Source organism: Sesamum indicum, linkage group LG15 (assembly GCF_000512975.1).
Source record: "Sesamum indicum cultivar Zhongzhi No. 13 linkage group LG15, S_indicum_v1.0, whole genome shotgun sequence".
NCBI classification, from domain to species: domain Eukaryota; kingdom Viridiplantae; phylum Streptophyta; class Magnoliopsida; order Lamiales; family Pedaliaceae; genus Sesamum; species Sesamum indicum.
This window is the reverse complement of record NC_026159.1, coordinates 2500690-2524218: the sequence shown is the minus strand read 5'-3', so window position 1 is coordinate 2524218 and position 23529 is coordinate 2500690. Positions and strand designations below refer to the sequence as shown.

Genomic DNA, 23529 nt, shown 5'->3' with positions numbered 1-23529 from the left:
GATGAGTATATCGAACTGAATAAGTGATGATCAGCCTGCACACACAACTTGTTAGGCTAATTGAGATGGCCCTCAATTAAAACCGCTTAAATCAGATTAGGGTTTGAGGTTATAAGAAGTCGCACTTATGTGAGCTTCCTATAAAGTGTAATCTTTTAGTAACAAATGCATAAATATCAAATGAACCCTTCAAGTATTTATACGACTTTGTGTTAAAATCCATTCGGGCCATATCTCAATAGAACATTGGATTAAACGGGTCGAGTCCCAATAAAAAAATAAGCAAATTATGTAGATATGTTCTCATTTTCTTTAAGGGTGTTTTGATTCTTTTGCTGATTTAGTGTAGTTTCTCCATTAAACATGTATACCCCCACCCCAAAGATTATTAAGAAAAGAAAGAGGAAAGGAAAAGAAGAAAGTAAAAGTTTGGGATTAGTATAATGTGTGTCCAACTTTTTTCTTTGGCTTTGTTTGGTAGATTAATATTGTAGAAGGTGGGATGCATATATGTTATTGCGCGGCGGCTCGAGCACGCAAACATGTAATGATGACCTGTGAGAATTCTTGAAATATATGTTTGTGTATTGAAGAAAAAAGGGGGTTTCAGACACTGTGAATAATGGGAGACACTACTCTATACATGCACAGTAACTCTAACCCTCTCTTTACTTTCTTTTCTGTTTGGTGGACACACACACACACACACAATCTTGATAGGATACTCCGGGTGGGTGGGTCGTATTCGTGTATATATTGATTCAGGGCATGCAGGCTCAACCATCTCTAATTCCTGCACCCAGCTAGCTGCACTCATGCTTAATATTTAAAACCAGGATTTTTCTAATATTTTGTTATTTTTAAATAATAATAATAATAATAATAATCAGGAGCTGTGTTGTAATTAGCATTGGGTGGGACCCCTACAAAAATCATCAAAGTACGAGGAACTTATGCTTTTTCTTGACACAAACCTGCTTTTCGTTCACCTGATTTTCCTAGCCATGTTTTCTTGCGGAATAATGGAGGGATATATATATACATATATAGGGATAATGATTTTAATTTCCTAATATATATAAATTAAAAATGTTAGTGGACGCGGGGGGCAGGAACTGCGAATGTGATGATGATGATGATTGAGGAGGATGTAATTATTATTATTGCGGATGCAAAGAAATCGTGTTTGTCACCCTAAATAATGGATGGAAGGCGCACTTCCCTTGGCATATTCCACTTGTACTTCACGACGTGGGAGTACAGTACAGGACTTTTGTACATGTGAATTCGGCTCCAAAATCATATTACATTATTCAATCGTAGTTGCTCGTGATCTCTTCTAACTTTATTAAGCATACATATATTATGTGTATAATTTTTTTTTTCAAAATAAAATATATAAAGTCATCTTTATATACGTGTGATGTGTATATTGAATGAAGTATAAAATATAATAGGTTTTGTAATAGAAAATCTAATCTAAGTTTAAAGTTCATCTCCAACGGTGTACCAGAACTGGCACGAGACCAGCAAACATCTCACTCCATGCTTGAATCATTAATTTAAATTAATGTCTGATAATTAACAAATAAAGATGTACCATTTATTACATGGTCTCTTATTTCACGAATTTTGGTCTACGTACATTCACGTATCAATGCAGAAAGACCGTAGTAATCTTGGCCTATTTTTACAATGAATTTTGTGGCCTAAGGCAAATCTGTCCTTTTGGCTGATTTTTTTTTTTATTTTAAATATAATATTAGTGATTTGGAATGTGAAAATATATGAAAAATTACATCTTAGAGCAGCAGCATGATCCGCAAATAGTTTCTTGGTTTTGTAGGCATCTCAAGTGTTAGATCAGAAGTGGAAACATGACCATCTGACCCGAGAATGTGTTTGACTATGAGACAAGGAAGGAAGATGGAGGAGTTGGAATCATAACAAAGCAAGAAACTTAACTAGTTAGAGTAGCAATATGCTTCATAAAGGTTGCAGCAAAGCTGTCGTTGCGGCGACTACGAAATATAGCACAAGAGTTCAGCAGCTGGAGAGCAAGATCTTGTAGATGATAACCAAGATAACGAAAATGGTTTGCCTTTTTACGTTTTCCTTGAAAAATATAAATAATCAGCCTTTTCCTCTTCAGAAGCATATTGAAGTTAATGGTAGTGATCTGTGACAAGAACTGAACGTCGGGTTAGACATTTTTAAGGAAGGAAGAATCCAAGATTCTGACAGTGCATCCAGGCCAACAACTCGGAGAATTCCTGGAGATGAGAAGACTCGATACCATGGAAGTAAAGGGGAAATGCTTATAAGCCTGCGACGGACAAACAGCAAACCCGAAAGATAGAGAAACAGCTACACCAAATCTTCATAAACATCATCAATCAACAATCACATCCAAGAGAGTACGTACAACACCAAAAAGCACAAAGGTGCTCTTGAAAATTAACAAAGTAAAAGAAGCAAGTCGAAACAAACTTCTCCTAGTTCTTTTTTCCAATGGTAACAATATTGTGGAGTCGGGAATCAAGTGCTGAATGACATTCAAGATTGATGTCCCCACATTATTTATGAAAAAACAATAACCAGATAACAAATCTTAATTGTTCTTCTTTTTAGCAATCTTAAACCACTCGGTATGGAAGGATCCTGGGATATCAACCCTTTCGTATGTATGGGCACCAAAGTAGTCTCTTTGAGCTTGGACCAAGTTAGCTGGCAATCTCTCCCTTCTGTAAGTGTCGAAGTAAGCAAGACTAGCAGACATTCCAGGAGTGCTGATGCCTGAGTTGATTGCAAGGCATACGACTCTTCTCCAAGCAGATTGCCTGTCGATGATTTCCTTTGCAAACTCAGGGTCGACTAGGAGGTTTGCGAGATCCGGGTTTCTGTCATATGCCTTCTTGATGCGATCCAAGAAGATAGCACGAATGATACAGCCTCCCTTCCATATCCTGGCTAGTTCCCCCAACTTCAAATCCCATCCTTTCTCAATGCTCTTGGCACGAATCAGATTCATTCCCTGAGCATAACTGCATATTTTAGATGCATATAGAGCTTTTCTTACGTCGTCAATCAGTTTTTCCTTATCAACCACCTGATCAGCTAGAATATCACCAAAACCACCAGATTTGAAGACTTTGGCAGCTTCAGTTCTTTCCTCCTTCAAACCACTCAGGAATCTCGAATCTAGAGAAGCTTCAATCGTGGGGGCTGCAACTGACAATTCTTGCTGGACAGTCCATTTACCAGTACCCTTCATCCCAGTTTTGTCCAAGACCTTGTCAACCAGATAGCCATCTCCCTTGTCATCCTTAATTCCGAAAATATCAGCTGTGATTTCAATCAAGAAACTTTGAAGCTCCCCCCTGTTCCATTCTGAAAAAACATTTTTGAGTTCCTCGTTTGACAGTTTTCCAACTGATTTCAGCACATCGTAGGCCTCAGCAATCAGCTGCATGTCACCATACTCAATCCCATTATGAATCATCTTAACAAAGTTTCCAGATCCTCCTTTCCCAATGTAGGTCACACAGGGACCACTATCAGGAACCTGGGCTGCTACTTTAAGAACGATGTCTTCTATATATTTATAGGCTTCAAAGGATCCTCCGGGCATCAGAGAAGGTCCATTTCGAGCACCCTCTTCACCACCAGAAACTCCCATACCAAGGTACAGAAGGCCTAATTCAGTCATAGCTTTCTCCCTCCTCTCAGTGTTCTCATACCACTCGTTTCCGCCATCAATGATACAATCACCTTTCTCCATGTAAGCCGAGAGTGTTTTGATGGTCTGATCAACAGGAGCCCCAGCTTTGACAAGCATGATAATGACACGGGGTTTTTGGATTGACTGCACAAATGATTCAGGATCATGGAAGCCAAAGACAGGAAGGTTTCCTTCCGCTTTTGCTCTCTCAGTAGTCTCATCGACTTTAGATGTGGTCCGATTGTAAACAGAAATTGGAAACCCTTTTTCGGCAATATTCAGGGCTAAATTTTGCCCCATCACAGCAAGACCAGCAAGGCCTATTCTGGTCAGTTTGGGGGATTGATCAGCCATCCTTTCTCCTACCAAATGATAAATTTAGTCCTGATGAATTCCTAATGCAGAACTAGTAAATAAAGTGATATAGATGAAACCTAAAAAGGAGTATCATAACTTCTAAAAAAAATCAAAGTAGTTGCTAAAATGATATTCACGCAGCAATAAAACAAACCATAATGAACTGGGAAATTCGAATGCACAACTTGAGTTTGCATTAAAGAAGCAGGAAGTGCATCAAGCCAGATTAACGTAACTCTATGACGATGTAGAGAAAAAAAAAAGAAGCCACCTTGACATTTTCAATATCTAAACTGAAAACTCAGATCGGACATAAACCAAACAATAATCTCACTTGTTTGCACAATTATTCAACTTATAAATGACATGATGATGAAAAACAAGAATTTATCATCTACAGACATTTGTTCAGAGTTACGACACCAACTTGTGGACCTACTAGTTCGAGAATCTCAACCTTAAGTCTTCTCTTCTGAAATGCATACGAAATCAGATCTTATATCAGATCTTACGAAAGCTGCCTAACTTTCAATCTAATTCATCTAGATCTTGTATAAGTTGTAGTCATTATCGAGCTATTCGTCAACCTTCAACTCACTTAAGACTCCTTGATCAGCCATTCTTGAATGCAAAGCTACCTTAGAAACTAAACAAGCATAACACTGCGACATGATCTCATCCCACCAAACAAAGCTAGAGAAAGGCAAGAACTTTAGTCACATCACTTGATCCAATCTCTCTGACAAAGATTATACAAATGATTCAAACAAAATCAGCAAGAATGCGCCTTTTCCAATTAACCCACATAATTTACATCACATAAACCATCAAAAGGAAGCGAATTTCAACAATCAAAACAAAAAAATAAGAAATACCCAAAAGCAACTACAAAGAAGAGAAACAAATTCACCCCAAATGCAACAACTCTTAAAAGGCAAACCATCCAAAAATTACATCTTTCTTCCATCAGTGAAATAACATCATAAAAGAAAGAAGCCCAAACCTTGATTTTTCCGCTCAGGTGAACTCAACTTGGCAAGAGAGACACCAAAGGCTGCCCAAACTCAGCACAGCAAAGATCTGTAAATATGCACAGGTAACTAAGTATTGATTACAGTAATTATTCGAAAGAAAACACAAGTAAAAGAATCAAGAAAGATTTATAAATATATGCAGTACAAAAATCTTGAACGTCTTTTACTACTCTTAAGCGGGTCAAATTGAGCACCTTCTTTTCTTTTGATATTTGTTCTTGGTTGCGGGTTGGTTGTTGGCTGCGGTTGGTGGGAGGCACTCTTTTTTCGAGTTTTTTATTATAATATTATAAAGAAAATAAAAACTTGCAACTATACCCCCAAATGGGTAAAGTTGCAAAAATAAGAGGAGTCGTTGGTAGCACCAACGACTCCAACGACTCCCCTTTATTTTTATTTGAATATTAATGCCCAAATGGTTAGTAGCACTAACAATTCGGGCATTTATATCTTTTTTAAATTTTTTGTTAAGTATTGTTTATATTAAATTTTATTAATTATTGTGGTATATTAACAAAATAAACATACTTTGATTTAAATATACTTTTTTTTCTTTTTAAAAGTTACATAATTGTACTATTTTCAACTATTTACTTCATGCTATCAAATTAAAAATATTTAAATAAATTGCTAATAAATCAAACAAGAATGAAGGACTAAATTAAATATTGAACCACGTTAGAGGCATATCTCAAAATATTTATCAAATCAACAAGTGGTAGTATAATATATGACCCCTTAAAATCTTTTTGCCACAACAGAATGTTCCGACTATGATGATCAAGAGCAAAACGAACCTAAAGAATCAGTGACTCAAGAAGAAAAAGACCTCAATACTAATGATGCACTTATGTGATTCATAGACATTATTAAAATCTATAATTAATTTTAGTTTTTTTAATTATTTAGTTCTTATATTTTTTTATTTATATATAATTTTTAATTTTATTAATTATTAAAAATTAATAAAACAATTAATATATTTTTATTATTAAAATATTATATAAAAAAATTATAATGTAATACAATTAAAATTATAATTAGTACATCTATTATAAATATGTGTAGAGTAGTGTTGTGGATCAATTGAAATTTTGGGACATCCAATTGGTCACAACACTACTCTATGCACATCTACTCGTCGAGATCAATGGCAAACTATCAAAATTTCTAATGAGATGAACTCACCCCAAACAAGGGTAAGACAACAAATTCATGTCCAATCGCAATAAAACGAAGCTCCATCACATCAAAATAATATGCTAAGGCGGGTCCTAAATGCTAAAATAATGAAGCCGATACTTGAATAATTTTTTTTACTTGTATGTAATTTTTAATTTTATTAGTTGTTAAAATTAATTTAAGATTAATATAGTTTTTATTAATATTTTTTAATTACAAAATTAAAAAATGATAACTATTAATTAATTAGTATATATTATTATTATTAAGTATAACCATTTGAGTTGGAATTTTTATTTTTTTTACAATATTTGAATAAATAACTCCTCTTTTTTCTATTTTATTTAATTAATTATTTAGGAAAGTAACACTTTAATTACCCAATTTCACAATCTCTATCAAAATTAATTTTAATTTCTTAATTTACTTTTTTTATGATATATATTTTTTTTTTTGTACATTTGCACACCCAGCACACGTACACACTCAAGATTTAAATACCATCCATAAAAAAATTTTGCGCTCTGAAGATCAATTTGAAGCCAAGCTTTCATTGGAAAAATATGGCGTCACACTATATAGTCTTGTTTAGGATTTTGAGTTTCAATTGTTGTAAAATCATATGTTATATTGTGTTGTTTGTTTATTTTTATTCTTCATCTCTACAAAAATAAATCTAAAAACTATAGAAAGATGATCCGTACATATAATGCGATCTACCCCTACTCTTAAGTGGTTCGCTCAGACGCAGTATAGACCAACTGGAAAGATCCCATTCGGCAATTGGTTTATTCTGCCCCACTTTTTTTTTTTTTGGCTAATTTCGGGGAATTGTTGTAAGAGTTTCTAAAACTTTATTTTTCTTTTTTGGGGTTACAGAATTTCTAGAACATGTGCTATTAAAATGTGAATTGAAAAACTTTATGAAGAATATTCATATAAGAGTTGTATGTGCGGATAAGCATGCAGAACCAAGTGTAACACCAGTATTGTTGTAGTAAGTAAGCATCTCTTATGGTTAATTCAGTTCTATAGATCGACACTTTTTAATTTCAAACACAATTTGGTTTACCACTTCAAGTCTTCATGTTCCCCTTCTTTTCAAATCCCTGAATAGCACCAGATTAACAGTAAGTTTAGGAACGTGATGTCAAGATCTTGTACGGGTTTAATACAGCATAAAATGTAATAAATATTTACTCAAGTTCGTTGTATATCAGTGCCGTGATTCAGAACAATCTGAGCATGTTAGGACCATATATTGGCTGTGAAAGTGAGAGCCTGTCTGTGGCTGCAAAGGTCTGAACTCAACATCTTATAGTTCAGATGAGTTGATATTATATAAGTTTATACAACGAATATGTTTCATGGGTGTACCGATGAGTCTTGGCTTTTTAGTTCAGCCCATAGTAAGAAAGAATGACAGTAACAAAATTTTTGTGGAGGAAGTAACAATTAGAACAGTCAATCTGAAAGTTAAAACTTGTAACCAATGACTATAGGGAGGCTGAAAGAACTTTGCTTGAGTTCATTGCTACGCACCATAAACTGGGATTGCTATGCACCTTTACATGCCAAAATTGCACATCTGCAGAAACTCCATCTCATTGTCGACGTACTTTGTCCATAGATGCTTATAGCCGTTCAAAGCGATATCCAACCAAGGTTTCATGTCTCCGCTGAAATGGATGACAGCAGCCTTATCAATTTCCTCCATACTGATACTTGGGTTGATTCCAAGCCCAAGCACATGCCACGCTTTCTCCAGTGACTTGGTTGTTGAGTAAAATGTCGCGAGCCCAGCGGGCAGGGTCCCCAGTTTCCATAAGGTGCGATCCTCATTCTGATCATACATAAACAAAAATCTTTCAGCAAGTAAATAATAATATAAAGAATCGGAGAAATTGAGCTATCTTGAAACTAAACTGGTGAAAAGCAAAACTCATCAACAAGACCAGGATAAAAAATAAAGCATAAATCTTACCAAGTTTTGCCAATAATGGTATTTCTCAGTGCATTTTTCCCGTCGCCAAGCTTCAAGGTCAAACATATTCATGCCAAATGCCCAGGCACAAGCCCTAGGATTGAACTTCTGCTTGATGAGAGGGTGAGAGAAGTTTAAATATTCAGAAAAACGACGGAATGACCCAAAGCAGGTCTCAACCGCAGCATTCACATTTCCATCCATATCGATTTTCCACAAGGCAGTCAAATCCTTCTGTACCACAACATCATCATCAAGAAAAAGTATCTTGTTCAGCTTTGGGTACAGTTCAGGCAAGTAGAACCGAAGGTGATTGATCATCGATAAGTACTTGGGATTTCTAAATTTCATGTTGTTCACATCTTTAGTGTCATACTCTGCCCTGGTCTCAAAGTAGAACTTTTTCAAATTTGAGGATTCAAGTTGCCTGAGCACAGGTGCATACGAGGAATTTAAGAACTTGAAATTGTCCACGGCATTGATCTCAATATGGGCTCTTCCTTGTATTGGCCTCATCTTAAACCAAACTTTAGTAGCAGCAAAGTTCATCCTATCGGTAACAATATGGAAAACATGTTTCCATGGCTCCTCAGCATTCTTAACGACTGAGTTTACCACCACAGATATTGCAATCACATTATCTGAAAAAATTGCATAATGGTATAAATTTGGATCCTCAAACTCAGGCTTGGGCTCATCATCCTCATACTTTTCAGGATGTGCAATTCTCTCCTCCATAAGCCGCATTGCAAGACAATGCAAACTCTTGGGAGTCGATATTGCTGCAATTGAGCTGGCAAAAGCCCCATTCTTCTTGGCCTTCAAAAGCAGCTCATGAACAGCAAAAATTGTATCTTTCAATTTCTGAATCTTTAACTGATTATCATAGGACTCCTTGGACTCTGCAATTATTATCCTAGCAATCTTGACTTTATCCTTAACCTCCTTCTCAAATTGCCTCAGCACATCCTCATCGACCGGTCCCCCCGATTCAAACAGTGCAGTGCGATAGGTCGGCTTCAATTGAAGGTCTGAGAAATTTTTAGCCAAATCATCAAACATTTTAAGCAGCTTAGACGTCTCAAGCTTCAGCTTCCTCGCATATCCACCATAAGCATTCACTAAGGCAATATGATTATTTGCCTGATTATGTATCAAATCTAATCTAGTCTTTGGTGGGTCTGACTGCCACGCTAGGAAACTCCGATGCACATATGCATTTCCCGTGGTCTCCACAACCTAATAATTGGGAAAATCGTCTAGTCAAGTTCATTTTATTTAATTTTCATTCAGCTCCCAGTGATTACACCAGCAAACTGCTGATCACATCGCTGAACTACATAAATATACAATTCCACATTGATGACAAGAAGTTACAAAATCCATCTTCCCACACATAATTGCTGAATTTTCTAATCAGTTATGCGTCGGTATTGATTTGGGCTTGGAAATTACTATTTGATTTCTAATCCATTCCTCAGAAAATTCTCAAAGCAAGAAACCAGGAAAGTGTTCTCATGAGAAAACACCATACTATAAATCAAAATCGCGCAATGTTGCCTTTTCACGTTTTCTATTTCAATTAATCACGAAAGCGCAATTGAGCCATAAATGCACACAGCTCCATAGAGAACCCAAAAAAAGAACCAATAATAAAAAAGAACACGCATCAGTGAATTTGAAATGGGACTGCTTACAGGATCGTCCTGAGACGGGTGAGAGGAAAAGAAGACAGAGAGAGTGGCGAGGAAAAGAAGCGTGAACATGGCGGAAGCAAAGATCCGGTAGCTGAAGAAGCTTCGGAGTGGCGATCCGCCACCAATTCCAACCCGGCCGCCACGGACCGTCCCCGCCATCACGATCACCCCAGAACAAATCTGTGAATAGTTAATAATGTGGGTACATGCACAAACTAATCAATCCTCAGCCACTTTATGAGACTATAGATATGAAATGAATAAACACAATGTGAAATGCCGAGAGAGTCGGAGCTCTTGTGTGTGTCTGCTTTCGTACAGGCCTACAGATACACTGAGATTTATGCGTATTACTCCTGCGTGACTGTGTGTGTCTGAGAGAGAGAGAGAGAGAGGGAGATAGAGAGAAAGAGAAATGAGATCTGAGTCTGAGAGTGTGAACAGTGTATCTATCTATGAGGAGGAGGGAAGCAACAAAGACGAAGATACGGGGACCCGACCCGTGTTGGGGATGGTAGGACTAGGACTAGGATCTCGCTCCTCATAGTCGACGTGGAGCTCTTTTGTCTTTTTTATTATTTATTTTCCTCCCCAAATCTTCCTTTTATTTCTCTTTTAGTCCCTTTTTAATCGTCTTGTTCTTCATTTGGGATTGCTAATATTAAGGCTTTTTTAGTTTTTACCATCCAATTACTCTCAAATCTTTATACATAAAAAAAGAAAAGAACAAATGTTTTAGCAAATCCAAAAATGCACAAAAAAATATTACTTTCTTTTATTTAAATAAAATATATAAACCATTCATCTCGAGAAAATATAATCATATTTCATTGTAAATAAATAAAATCAAATAATAATATTTAGAATAAATTACAATGGACTTTTTAAAATTTATTATAATTATAGATATTTTTTATTATTTTAAAAATTATAAATACTCCCTTAAAATAATAAAAATCTCCTTTTGATAGCTTATTATAAAAAAATCTTTATTAGAATATTTGTAATTTCATAAGAGTATTTATAATTTTTCAAAAAACGAGAAAATATTGGTAATTAATACAAACCTTAAGAGAGTCCTTTGTAATTTGCCCCTAATATTTATACAATATTATAATTTTACCATTTCCTAAGGATGTATGCTTTTATGTTGCTGTAGTAATTGTTCCAATCCATCAATTATGTTTTCTATAATTCCATAAAAATTTAAGAAAAATTAGAACTATCCCTCATAAGGTATGGCATAATTACGAATACCCAACTAGTTATTTAAAAAATTATCAATACGCATTAATTTTAACGGTCGTCTAACTATTAGTCCGTTTCGTTAGCCTCCATTAAGTTTTCATCCATCTATGTAGTGTACGGATCAAAATGTCTTGTTGACTAAAAATTATAATTTTATTTATTATTTTTTATTTTTTTATAATTTTTAAATATTTTTTTCATCCATTCTGTTGAAATTTCTTTACAAATTTTTAATTTTTTAAGAAAAGAAAAATAAAATAAAATAAGAGCATAATTGACAATTTCATACCCCCATCTAAGGATTACATAATTCCATCAAATATTAAGGGTATTTATAATTTTTCAAACAATGAGGGGTATTCGTAATTATGATAAATATCTGGAGAGCTTGTTGTAATTTATCCAAAATTTAATTAAAAATATAACCTTCTTTCTCTATATATTGTTACCTCTGAAATTCTTATTTTTTAATTTTTTATTAATTATTTAATCTCTGTAACAACTATATACAGTATTTGATGCATCTCTCTTAAATATATATATAAACATTAAATATACTGTATGTATAAAAGTTATTACACATGTATCGGTAATTATTCCCTCCCAAATCCCAATATTATCATGCATCGTTAGTAGTTATTAGTTAAGCGCTTTGGCTTTATCAATGTTTTCTCCGTTCGTCCATAGGACCTAAGTGACTATTTATAAAGTTGATGGGAGAAAAATACAATTGAGAGAGTTGAGGGGTTAAAGTGTTATTTTTAGCTAAAAAATAATATAAAGATACAATAAATGAAACGGGTTTGAGCTGCTGCTGGCCGCTGAGCTTCCGCAAAACGAATATAACTGACTTTGAGAATTTGAAACAATGATTCGTGAATCAGCTCTGTTTTGTAGTACAGGAAATTATCTGCAGGAGGGTTACTGGTTCAGATTTCCAGGTTGAATCCCTAAGCATATGAATTTCTATACATTTGAATGCCTGTTTCTCCTGGAAATTTTTGTGTAGCAACATTGCATTGTTTCATTCATAGAATAACTAATCAGTAACCCGTCGTTTTGTTCGTAGTTTTGTAGTGTAAATTATACCGTTATTGCTTATTATGAGAAATTCGTCGCACATTGGTTACAAGGTTGTTTTTTGTTGATTTCTATTTGATTTCCAGGGTAAACATTATTCCTTATGCTTTGTGATGACAACAGTGCTTCATCAGAGTAAGCAGTATACGTGAAGAAAGCATTATGGACACTATTTGTTTTTACACGATTGAACTATTTAAAAGAGGGTGAAAAGTAGTAGTATAATATTCAATAGGCACGATGTTTTTGAAAATTTGATTTGCTGGACCTACTTTCGATCAAACTGGAGGAGAAAATGTCCAGGAAATGGTTGAATTGCTTGCATGCTCATGTTATGCATATTGGAGCTAAGCTTTATACTTGTTTTGCCCACATAATTTCCTTAATCTCTATGGAGGGGAATGTCACATTCCGATGATTTCTTTGACTGCGTTCCCCTTCAAAAATCTCATGTCCAAATGAATACAGAACATTAAATTCGATAAAAGAAGTATGATGAAATGAGAGAAATAATGTAACAATAGGTGCTACTATGTATAAAGCTAGTTAAATTATTTGAAAAGGACAGTGAAATTTTCTACTAAATTATTATGCTAATCTGTAAGCAGCAAGCCAGAGGAAGGAATCGGCAAAGAATCCAGACACGATTAGAAGAAAACAATTATAGCCGAGGCTCATATTACCATAGCTTTTCCTGGAGGAGGTGAAGATGATAAGATCAACCAAAACTATCTTCCTTAATTGCCAATTGAAGAAGACTCTGTATATGTGGAGTGGTCCCCCAAACACAGGACTTATAGTTTAGTCAAAACAAGTTAGAATGCTCTCTATAAAGGTTTTTGGTAGGTCATGCATTTGATGTTTTGCCTTTCTTCTTCTTCTGCTTGTTTATCCTATACAATTACAAATTTTTTCACACCGTTATTCACCTGGAAGAGGTACTACATTCCACTTGAGGCAATATTGCTTGGAATTCTGGGACTTTAAGTTTTTCTTCCATTTTTGACTGCTTTATCATGTACTCTAGTTCTTTTTCTAAATCTAGGCAATCATTGTTCAGATTTGGGAGTGTCAGAGTTGGGAGTCCAAATATATTCTAACAGGCTAGTTCCTAGCTTAGCTTACAAGACTAACTCTTGTGTATGAAGTGCGTGAATAGTGTCTGCATGTGTAAATGGACATTCACTGAGTTGCTGCAGGTTCAGGAAATTGGGGACCCTGGACATGTACAAATTGAGCTTCTTGATGACAACTGGATTTATTTAATGAAGTTTTTATTGCATCACTACTCTTATCTCATACAGATAATAATGAAAGTCTGTTCTTATCGACTGAGATAGTAACAATTGATTAAAGTGATTAAGAGAAGAAAAAATCACAGCATCCATCTCAGCAAGAAATCAGGGGACTCAAGAAGTTCAGGCCAAATTGTTGCAGGGATCATCATCAAGGCCTCTCAGGCTAGGGTAAGGACTGTTAAGCTGCATTTCAGTAAGCATTTGACGAAGCTCTGAAGCTTCTTCTTTGAGTTGAGCATTTTCCTGGAGTACTTGATCGTGACGCTCTGACACATGGTTCAGTTTGTCTATAAGTTGGTGATTCTCATTTCGGAGCCAGACAACCTGTGACCAAAGCTCATCCAAGTGCTTTTGTTTGCGCATGCGTGATCGCCGTGCTGATTCTCTGTTTGAAATCATTCTTCTTTGCTTCCTCTCGTTTATTATGCTCAATTGTTGCTCATCTGCTTCATCAGAAGTTGAATTACTGCTGAAGCATGTTGACTGAGGATTGAATTCTTGAACTTGGGGTGTCATGTGGAGTTGATATAAAGGATTAGGAAATCTGTTAAATTGATATGCCGGTGTGTTCATACTAGTCAAGCCAAAATGGGCAGGAAACTGTGTGGGGTTTGGAGGAAATAGATAATGGAGCTCAGAAACCTCAGTGGGTTGCATTGCTATAATAGTACTGGTAGATTACAGGGACAAGATTGTGGAACGAGTTCCCAGCAGATGTCAGGAAGAAGTCAGCTGATGTTTGAAGGCGAAGCGAAACTAGTGGGAAGGCGAGAATTTATAGAATGGAGAAAAGGTGCTGTGGCCCCATTTTATGAAATAAGGTACAGTAGAGTTTCTCATAGATGAGACTGCAGGACCATGATACTGAACATGTATATGTGCTTCTATAGTATCTGAACTGTTCATTCACAAAATATGATGTATAAGTCTATGCATCTAAGGGTTAATCCTGTACATGTATAAAGTGGTTGCATGCACATGATTGCCATGGAATATAATCTAGGCAATCCATATAAATTGTAATATTAGTTGAGTATTGGATAATCTTATCAAAATGAAAAAAGTGCTTGCATCACGGGTGGAGAGAGAGAGGAGGACTTAGTTTATTATGAGGGGTATAATAATTGATTTTGGGGATGTTATTGTGGGAAAATGCTCAGGAGGAAATGGGATGAGAAGTCAATCTAAAATATGGTGTTAATTGTCAGCCAAAGAAAAATGTTTTCTACTATAGGTTGGTTTTTAGCCAGCAGAGACCAGTCACATAAATTAATAGGAAGAAACCAGCTAGGAGATTGGGAATTGATAATTCCTTTTCTAAAAGTGGAAAACTTGCAAAAAAGAAATTGGTGACTCAACAGCCACTTGTGTGAAACCATCTTTAAATATACTAGATATGATGTACTCTGTTTCAATTATATTTCTATATTAGGACTCAGAAGCCCTGCCTCAGACATTGTTTGGCAGTATGACTGCCATGCTGTGGTAGAAAGGGATGTTTTAGACGTAATATTTACAAATGAATAGCACACCATGCCATTCTGTGGAAGACTGATGAGAGCATTTCATTTATGATTGGCAAGGTATAAAGTTGGATAAGTACAAAGACAATTATTGGTTATTAACCAAATTATTTTAGCATTTTATTGCAATGTTTTAGTTTAAACTGCCTGTGCTTCATTTATGATTGGTAAGTTATAAAGCTGGACAAGTACAAAGAGTGTGATTAGTTATTAACTGCATTATGTTGACTTTTTATTGCATTATATTTCGATTTAGTATGGATCTGATTTTCTATTCAAGTTGAATTGCTTGACAGATTTTGCATTTACTGATCTGGTTCATGAACATCCATTAAATTGGAACTGCTTTAGCACAAGTTTTTCCCCTAAGCTGTATCGTTCCCTAACACTGACAAATATAAAACATCAAATTTCTCAGAGTTCTCTATTTAACTGAATAGTATCAAGTGATGAGAAACTTGAGGTATAGTTAATTGCAGATATATTCATTTGGTAGATTTTGTATTTACATTATTCGGTACAGATGCTGTCTATTTGCATTCTGTGCTTACAAAATTGAGCAGATGTTTGCAGATTGGTGAAATTTACAGACTCTGAGACGATAGTGGTCAAGCTGATGGATTTATGTGGTCAAATAATTGATGCTTTTGTGAAGTCATGATAAACCATTACAATTGATTCATCACTGGAAGTCTTATTCCTCAATAGGTCAGTTTTCATTGAGTTATTTCCCTTTCTTATATTAATCAATTTAGTGGTGATCTGAATACTGCCCCTGTCTAGATCACTTTTATAAAGATCAGGTTTTATTTTAACCACACAAGTTACCCATCTTTTTACTCAGTTTAAAAATCTTGTACGGTTGATGGTGGGGATACAAAGCTGATGAGTGAATGGATGTACTTTGAAATGCATTCTTCCACTGAGAAAAAGAATTTTGTAATGCATCAAGAAGAATTCTCATGGAGGGAAATGCTCTCTCCTGCGTATTGGGTCAGGTTGAGTGGTCTCAATAGTCAACAATATCATTAGACAAAATTTGACTCCACTTTCTTTTCTTGTCTCAATTGGTTGTTCCCCTGTTTTTATTTTTCTGCTCTTCCTCTACTACATTTTCTTTCCTGATAAAAGTCTTTCCCATATTGGGGATTGAGAGTCTGAATATGATTAATGTGGTTGAATACATACATGATACATCACTCCACCTTTTTGTCTACTGTACTTGAACTAAATACTTCCTCCAATCAATTTCAACAGCAACTATTCTGGTTAATTTGATGATTTACCATCACAAGCACATCTGTTCTGCTAATCCTTGTATTTTTTCTCTTGTTCTCGTCATACTTATCTTTACACTAAGGTATTGTTGCTTTCAGATTGCCTCCAAACTTTAAAGGAATCATCCCCACATTTGATCATCCTTTGTTAAAGTTTTTGACCAAGTGACGAAGTCCAGTTTCTTGATAGACTAATCTATGGATGTTAATAGGATGCATGTCATTTCATTTGCTTTTTTCTCCTTTATTTTTGCTGAAAAGGAGCATGAACATATTAGTGTTCTCTCACCATAGTTGAAGTTGAACCTTGGAGTCTCTCAGTTGATAACTGATGACCGAATGAATCACGTTTCTTCCTGCTTTAGATGGGTTTTCAAGAAGTTGACACTAGCAAGCAATAGTTGATAAATGGTCTATCGACTGCCAAATTCATCTTGTTGAAGTAACTCAAAACTTTATATGAAATGGCACAAATAATAGTTGATTGTATTAGTTAAGGATCCCACTGTACGCAACTGATCAGTAGCTATTCATTAGAATCTAAATAGATGCGTTTTCTCGTGACTTGGTTGCAGAACTTAGCCCTTTAAAAATTAAAGATTTGGAGACGTATGATTTCAGAAAAAATAAAAAGGGGTTAGAAAAGCAAAAGATGGGGTTGGATGGAAACAGTGCCCTCTTTGATGTGAAAGAAATGATTAAATACATATTACCCACTTGAGGCACAATCCCTTGTCAGCATATCTTATCTATGTTTCAAAATCATGCTCGTATCCCATTATTTTTCCCATTATAACCTCTATATTGCCATCTAGTTTCTCTCTCTCTCTCTCTCTCTCTCTAGGTCAAAAAATCAGAAATATACTAAGTTAGGAGCCCTTTGGAGATTTAAGATGGCAAATGAATCGGATATAGAGGGACAGTGCCATAAACCAAAGATCAGAAAACTACTAATATAGGAGCTTTTGGAGATTTGAGATGGCAAATGAATCGAATATGAAGGGACAGCGCCCTAAACCAACGGTCAGGGTATTGCACGGAGGGGTGCTGGATTTAACATCTGCTCATCCCCTTTTTAGCATCACCCAATTTTTTTTTCCTTTTTCCTTTTGAATGTGAATTAAGGTTGGCAGACTAGGAAAGTGCAGGTGTATGATGGGTCTTTCTTTCTGGGCCCTGGCTAACAAGCTCGCGTGGGTGCCGGGTTCACCAACTCCCCCGTAATTGGCTACAGGTCATTTCAGCCACATGTGTCGAGTGTCGACCACACGTCTCTTGAGTCACATAAATCGCAATAGAGTGTATAAAATATATTAGATATAAAAAAAATTATAAATATAATTGTTAAAATGCCTTCTACGGAGCATTTTAACATAAGAGAATAACGCTCCGAATGACTATCGGGTATTGCATTTATGATTTTGGATGAAGATTTTTTGTGATTTGGAGAAGATTTATGTGACTTGTATAATGCAAATAATAGATAGACCTTCCCAGTTGTCTTGATAGGGCTAGAACTTTTTTCAGGTGCTCTAATCCATGATGGGGCGCTCAATTTTGTGGTACTGTCATTTGTTACCATATGCAGGCCACTCAAGTGACCTATACAAAAGTTTTCTAACAGGGGTGGTAAAGGCAAATGATTTCCACACAACAATCATGTGTTGTGCCCAATCAGGTTTTTGTCTGAACTCGTAGGGTGGAATACGGGTTAGTTCAGCTTCTTTAATTTCCCTCACTCTTTTGTGTTATCGACAAGGTGTTGGATCTTAAAAGGATAAATTGTTAACACATGATCAGTTTCTTGTATCTTGTATTAGGATATTTAATCTGATCAAAGAATAAGCTTAATTAGGTGCCGTCTAAGTTCCAAATGAAGTTTCATCACATTTCTCCAACATGTCCCCTGTAATTCATTTACGTCTTAATTAGTCATTAATGTATGTTATACGTACAGCAACAACTTAACGACATAGGATTCTCTGTCGCACTAGAAAGGGGGTTTTCTGTCTTAATTTCGATACACTAAATTTAGTGATAGAAAAGTATTACATGCCTGTATAACGCTTCCACATATTCAAAATGATGTCGCATGCAGGAATACATCCTTTCATGAAAATTCTTGTATACGAAGCGTATGGATTGTATCACATCAGCAGACACGTATGTAAGTTACATTCATGGATACCTATTACCTAACTACCCTCTTTATCTTACCTAAATTTGAGCTAGTTGTAATTTTATTTAGCTGCATAAATCATCATCTCCTTGCAACAGAATCAATAGTGCGAGCACTTAATTCAAACATGGATTGAAGCTGAAGGTGTGGACAAGGAACAACTTGGAACACTCCCAAGGAGCATGCACATTAATTATATTGATTGTGGTCCTGAATCAAAAACAAATCTAAGGTAAAGCCCCGTATTCTATATGTTCATAATGAGGTGAGGAGATTGGTTTAGTGAGGATAAGTATATCCATCAATATCGGCCAACGCCTTGTTGAATAATCATCTCCTAACTTTTGTTTCTCACTTTGTTTCACCCTAATATTAGCAATTGAATAATCATATATTACCCCCCATTTTGGTCCAATAATGAGGATTGTATAATAGCATAGGTGGGTGGTGCATTTGAATTATTTGTACCAATTTTGGACTCATTTGCATAATGTGCTTACGTACCTGGTATAAGTTCTTCATCCACTATCAATGTGGATAGAAAAAGGTGTTTGGTTATTAAAAGAAAATGGGCCACTGCTTTTCTTCACTATAATTGGTGTTAGCAAAACATTTTGGTCATTAATTTTAATGTTTATTTGTTCTTTCTCTTTTCTGTTGCTGTTACAAAGTATGATCATCTCATTGTAATATACGTACTGGGACTACTCATCTTCGACATGTGTCGAGCTATCGTCTTCACTTCCAAGCACATCTTCAAATTTGCTCCTCCTATTAGTAGAGAATAATTTACTTTTCATATTTAATAATAATTACTAAAATAGTCATTAGATAGTTGGTAGTCGTAAGGTTGCTGCAACTTTAATAACTGTTTGAAAACAAATTGGAGCTCAAAGAATGACCATAAATCATGCAAAAGAGGAAGTATACACATCACTAACTTCCTTTATACTTTGGGTACACGTAGACAATTACCCTTCTTACACAGTCTTAGGATGGCAAATGGGGTGGATACACCGCGGATCAGATTTTTTTATTGTATTTTTTATTCTATTCTGTATATATATATATATATATATGTCATGTGTGTACAATTCTTTTTTAATAAAATATATGAGGTTATTTTTATATGCATAGTGTATGTATATTGAACGGAGTAGAAATTAAAATATGATTTGAAAAAACAAAGTTCAATCCTGGTAACCAAGGCTCCATACTGGAGCTGCTTTACGATCAAGACTTGATAATTTAAATTTGAATGCCTTCCAGTAATATTATTAAAGATATTTAAAATACTTAATTCATATATTTATTAAAAAAATATCTTTTTTATTATAATGATAATTTATTAATAAATAATTGTTTATTATATCAAATATTTAAAAAAATAATCGGATCTTGCAAGTTAAATCCATTGAGTCCAAGGCAGACTGGGGATGGAGTGAGTCGGATCTTTGGTCCTTTAGAGAGATCTTCTCTAGAGATTAGTCACATAGTTAATTGTGAAGATTAGTCACATTGTTCTTTAGAGAGATCTTCTCGTCATGCCCACCTAGTTGTGTTGGTTTTTGTCAAAATTAGTTATCGTAGTATGTCGTTCTTGCTAGCATATAAAAAGAATTTTAGTGTGAGATAATGAGAAAAAAAAATTATGAACAGAACAAAATATAATTATAAATTATAAAAAATATGAAAAAAATAAGGTGAGAAAGAAATGTGGAGTAGTGGGTAGTTAAGTGGAGCAAAAAATATAATTATGAGATTATTAAAAAAATATCCGAAATTACTATTATGATCAAATTATTTTGAAGAGAAGAAATGAAATTAAAGATAAATTTAGGTATTAAAAAAAATTGATATTTTCTTTTATAATACTATAGATAAATTTGTCATCGGCGGGTTATTACCCTGCTTAGACTCGTACTAAAAAAATACTCATTATTGTTTACGGTCTATTTTTACCATACTTATGAAATATTTATTGGATCTTGATTTTGTCTAAATGATGGATAAATATTAATAAATAACAAGCCGAGATAAGTACATAATAAGAATGATAACTTAAAAGTTAGTAAAAATAAATGAAGCTAACTATGAAAATATATTTAATTTTTATTTAAAGGTATTTCAAGCTTTTTATAATTAGTAAATAAAATTTATTATTTGATATATATAGTCCAATGATTAATAAGTTTAATTACGTCATTTAATAGAACTTTGGTACAAAATTAATTGTATTATGTGGAGAGAGTGTTGTAAGCAAACAATGTTTTTGATGTTTTATTTAATTCCAAAGTTTGATTGATGTACTAAAATTAAAATTGAAGACAAGAGAGGGTGGTGGTGAAGGTGCTTGGTTTGTTGTGACTTGACACATTACCATAAAGATAGCTAGGAGCTGTATAATCATTTCTGATGCATCTAAAAATATACCTATTTCATTTAAACTATTCATTCTACCACATAAAATTGTTGTCATCTTTATTAATTGCAAAATCTTATATAACAGTTTCTTTTCCAAACATATGTATAGGTATTACTCTTTTCTTTTTTTCTCTTAATTGAGTTTAGTACTATTTATTAAGAAAGAGACATGTAGAACTGCCATGTGGATGTAAAACATTTATTATGCACATGCATCGAGTTTAATTTGATTTTTAATACTATTTATTAAAAACGTGAGGGGCCACCTTTGACTGTTAAAATGGGTTAAAAATAAAATACCCCCGAGCACACTTATTCTTGAAAAAAAGGTTACCATCTTTCTAAATTTTTCTATCAATAATGTATATTTAGAAATAATAAAAAAAATTTAAAGAAAATGAAATTTGAAATGATGTAGGTGATGGAGCAGGGAGTGGATGTTTGGTTGATTAGTAGGTAAAGTTGTGGCGAGCATTTTGGGATTGTCGTATCCGAAGAATATATAAGGAAGATGTTGATCCAAAAATGAAAATTGAAATGTGTAGAATAGATCATAGAATAGGATTAGGGGGTGGCGAGGCAAAGGCGATATGCACCCTTTTCCCTCGACATGGTTAATATTGTGGTGCCTTGTCTGTTTATTTGCAATTTCTTGTTTCATCCACACTCCCCACTGCAATCATCACATTCAATTTCAATTTCAGTATCTATTTTCTTGACATGATAAGAATATAAATCATTTTACTCTAACCTCTATCCATCCCAAATATCTTTACAATGTAAGAGTTTTAATGGGATTTCGATTTCAAAATTTTAATTTTAGTACGTATTATGTTGGTAATAAGTCGATTAGATTTGCTTTTTCTTTATAAGAGGGTGAAAGTCAATATTGGTACGAATCCATAAATAAATTATATAGTGGTGTATTAATAATTGAATAAGGTTGGATTGTGTATTTGTGGTGTTTGTTTAATAGATTGAGAGTGATGAGAAGAAGTCAAAATAAAATAATATTGAGATATTCAAAAACAGGAATGATTGAGGCAATAATCTCAAGTCCCCACAAACACACGCCTTTAAAAATATCGTAAGCGACGAATGGTAGGAAAAGTTATGGCTGAAACGCAGCCACTCGCAGGGGGTCAGACCATAATAAGGCCTTTCTAGAGGGACTAAAGTGCTTTTTCTCATTGCCCACTCACTTTTTTTTTCTTTTTTAATTTATCATTTTCTCACACGTGTGTATCTACAAACCTATTCTTTTCTAACTCTTTTTCTTTCTCTTTTTTGAACTTATAAGAAGTTAGTACTAACAATATGGAAAATTATGGACATTCAAGTATTTGAAAAAAAACAAAATATAATTTTTAAAATTTTATAAATAATTTATAAAAATTGATAGAAAATCACTTACAATTCTTAATTTAAAATCAATTTAATTTAATTCAAAAAATTTGAAAGTAAAAAATTGGGCCTGAGGGCTACGTCGAATTCTTCAATCTTCTTTAGAAGACTCCTCCCACAATCTGGATATCGCTACAAATGCAATTCAAAACACAATTCGAAATGGCCCATCTAATGAAACACAAACTTTGAAAATGCACCCCCAAGTTAATGCAATTTATCTACTTATGATATTATAAATAATTAAATTATTTCTCTATAAAAAAAATAATAGCGAGCGAAATGTTAAATTAATTTATTTTAAAAAATACAGGAAAATAAATTACTATTATTTTTATCATATTAGGTAATTTACATAATGAGGGAGCTGGTCGGAAACCTTCGCTTTCATGCTTCAGAAACAAACTCTCAAAGACGACGGAATCTCAACAGTGAAATCCTGATAGTAAAGTTGAGAATACGATCTGGGAGTTTGTGGAGAATATTGAACAACCATTCGTCTTTGCAATATGAAGAAAAACAATGCTGGCTTTGTGCACATTCAATCGACCACTGATATCAAAACGGCTTGTTGCTTGAGGAAGAAATCCTCAAAATCTTAGCATACCATTTTAGTATTTGAAAGATCGGCTCTTCCTCTCGGGAAATTTCTTCCCAACACAAGGAAACTGAGAGGCAATACAGAAGAACAGATATGCCAATGCAGCACAGTGGAACACGGGAACAATTGATAAATACAGGAGTCTGCTGGATCCTAAAACCGAAAACCATGAACAAAGCCACAAGTTTAGATATATAGAGAATATCAGCCCAATATTTGGAATGTAGGCCCCGCAATCCAATGTACCCCAGATAAACCAACTGAAGCAAACTCCAACAATCATCCATATTACAGTCAGAAAAACAAATGGCAAAACCTGCAGATAATATACAAAAACTGGCTCGAAGAAGATTGATTATTTTTAAAATGATTAATAATCCGTCAAATATTTCCAACAAAAATTGTGTCCTTTCTTGACCCCAGGGTACTGGTAGCCCTCTTCATCTCCATTTTTCTGATGCCAAGAGCAATGACTATAATAAAAGGTGGCACCCAAAAATTATATACAGATAAATGCGAT

The 23529-nt window shown here is 34.4% G+C and overlaps 3 protein-coding genes and 2 long non-coding RNA genes across 11 annotated transcripts; 2 read left to right on the top strand and 3 right to left on the bottom strand.

Annotated features, from left to right (window-relative positions):
• Nucleotides 2357-5380, bottom strand: LOC105177569 (6-phosphogluconate dehydrogenase, decarboxylating 3). 6 transcript variants are annotated; one of them, XM_011100772.2, is made up of 3 exons: nt 5307-5380; nt 5082-5158; nt 2357-4083 (listed from the first exon to the last, which is right to left on the bottom strand). In XM_011100772.2, the coding sequence occupies exon 3, from the start codon at nt 4073-4075 to the stop codon at nt 2612-2614; it is 1464 nt and encodes a 487-aa protein (XP_011099074.1). In that variant the 5' UTR covers nt 4076-4083; nt 5082-5158; nt 5307-5380; the 3' UTR covers nt 2357-2611. The 6 variants fall into 6 exon arrangements, with proteins under 6 accessions (XP_011099074.1, XP_020554696.1, XP_011099075.1 ...); XM_020699037.1 differs by having other exon boundaries at nt 2357-4105; nt 5307-5378; XM_011100773.2 differs by having other exon boundaries at nt 2357-4105; nt 5258-5341.
• On the bottom strand, nt 7583-10479 carry LOC105177568 (probable galacturonosyltransferase 9). Its single transcript, XM_011100770.2, has 3 exons — nt 9976-10479; nt 8279-9517; nt 7583-8137 (listed from the first exon to the last, which is right to left on the bottom strand). Exons 1-3 carry the CDS (start codon nt 10132-10134, stop codon nt 7862-7864), a joined length of 1674 nt encoding a protein of 557 aa, XP_011099072.1. The 5' UTR covers nt 10135-10479; the 3' UTR covers nt 7583-7861.
• Nucleotides 12049-13214, top strand: LOC110013160. 2 transcript variants are annotated; one of them, XR_002288315.1, is made up of 2 exons: nt 12049-12164; nt 12912-13214. It is a non-coding gene; the product is annotated as an uncharacterized LOC110013160 (long non-coding RNA). The 2 variants fall into 2 exon arrangements; XR_002288316.1 differs by lacking the exon at nt 12049-12164 and adding an exon at nt 12310-12438.
• On the bottom strand, nt 13561-14417 carry LOC105177566 (basic leucine zipper 43). Its single transcript, XM_011100769.2, has one exon. It carries the CDS (start codon nt 14256-14258, stop codon nt 13722-13724), a length of 537 nt encoding a protein of 178 aa, XP_011099071.1. The 5' UTR covers nt 14259-14417; the 3' UTR covers nt 13561-13721.
• Nucleotides 15683-18845, top strand: LOC105177567. The gene is made up of 4 exons (XR_849062.2): nt 15683-15832; nt 17929-18111; nt 18500-18568; nt 18679-18845. It is a non-coding gene; the product is annotated as an uncharacterized LOC105177567 (long non-coding RNA).

Coding starts and splice junctions, on each gene's coding strand:
- LOC105177566 (XM_011100769.2), bottom strand. CDS start 14,258: ATGCAACCCACTGAGGTTTCTGAGCTCCATTATCTATTTCCTCCAAAC.
- LOC105177569 (XM_011100772.2), bottom strand. CDS start 4,075: ATGGCTGATCAATCCCCCAAACTGACCAGAATAGGCCTTGCTGGTCTT.
- LOC105177568 (XM_011100770.2), bottom strand. CDS start 10,134: ATGGCGGGGACGGTCCGTGGCGGCCGGGTTGGAATTGGTGGCGGATCG. Junction 9,518..9,975: donor ACCCGTCTCAGGACGATCCT/GTAAGCAGTCCC, acceptor CCCAATTATTAG/GTTGTGGAGACCACGGGAAA. Junction 8,138..8,278: donor ACCATTATTGGCAAAACTTG/GTAAGATTTATG, acceptor ATGTATGATCAG/AATGAGGATCGCACCTTATG.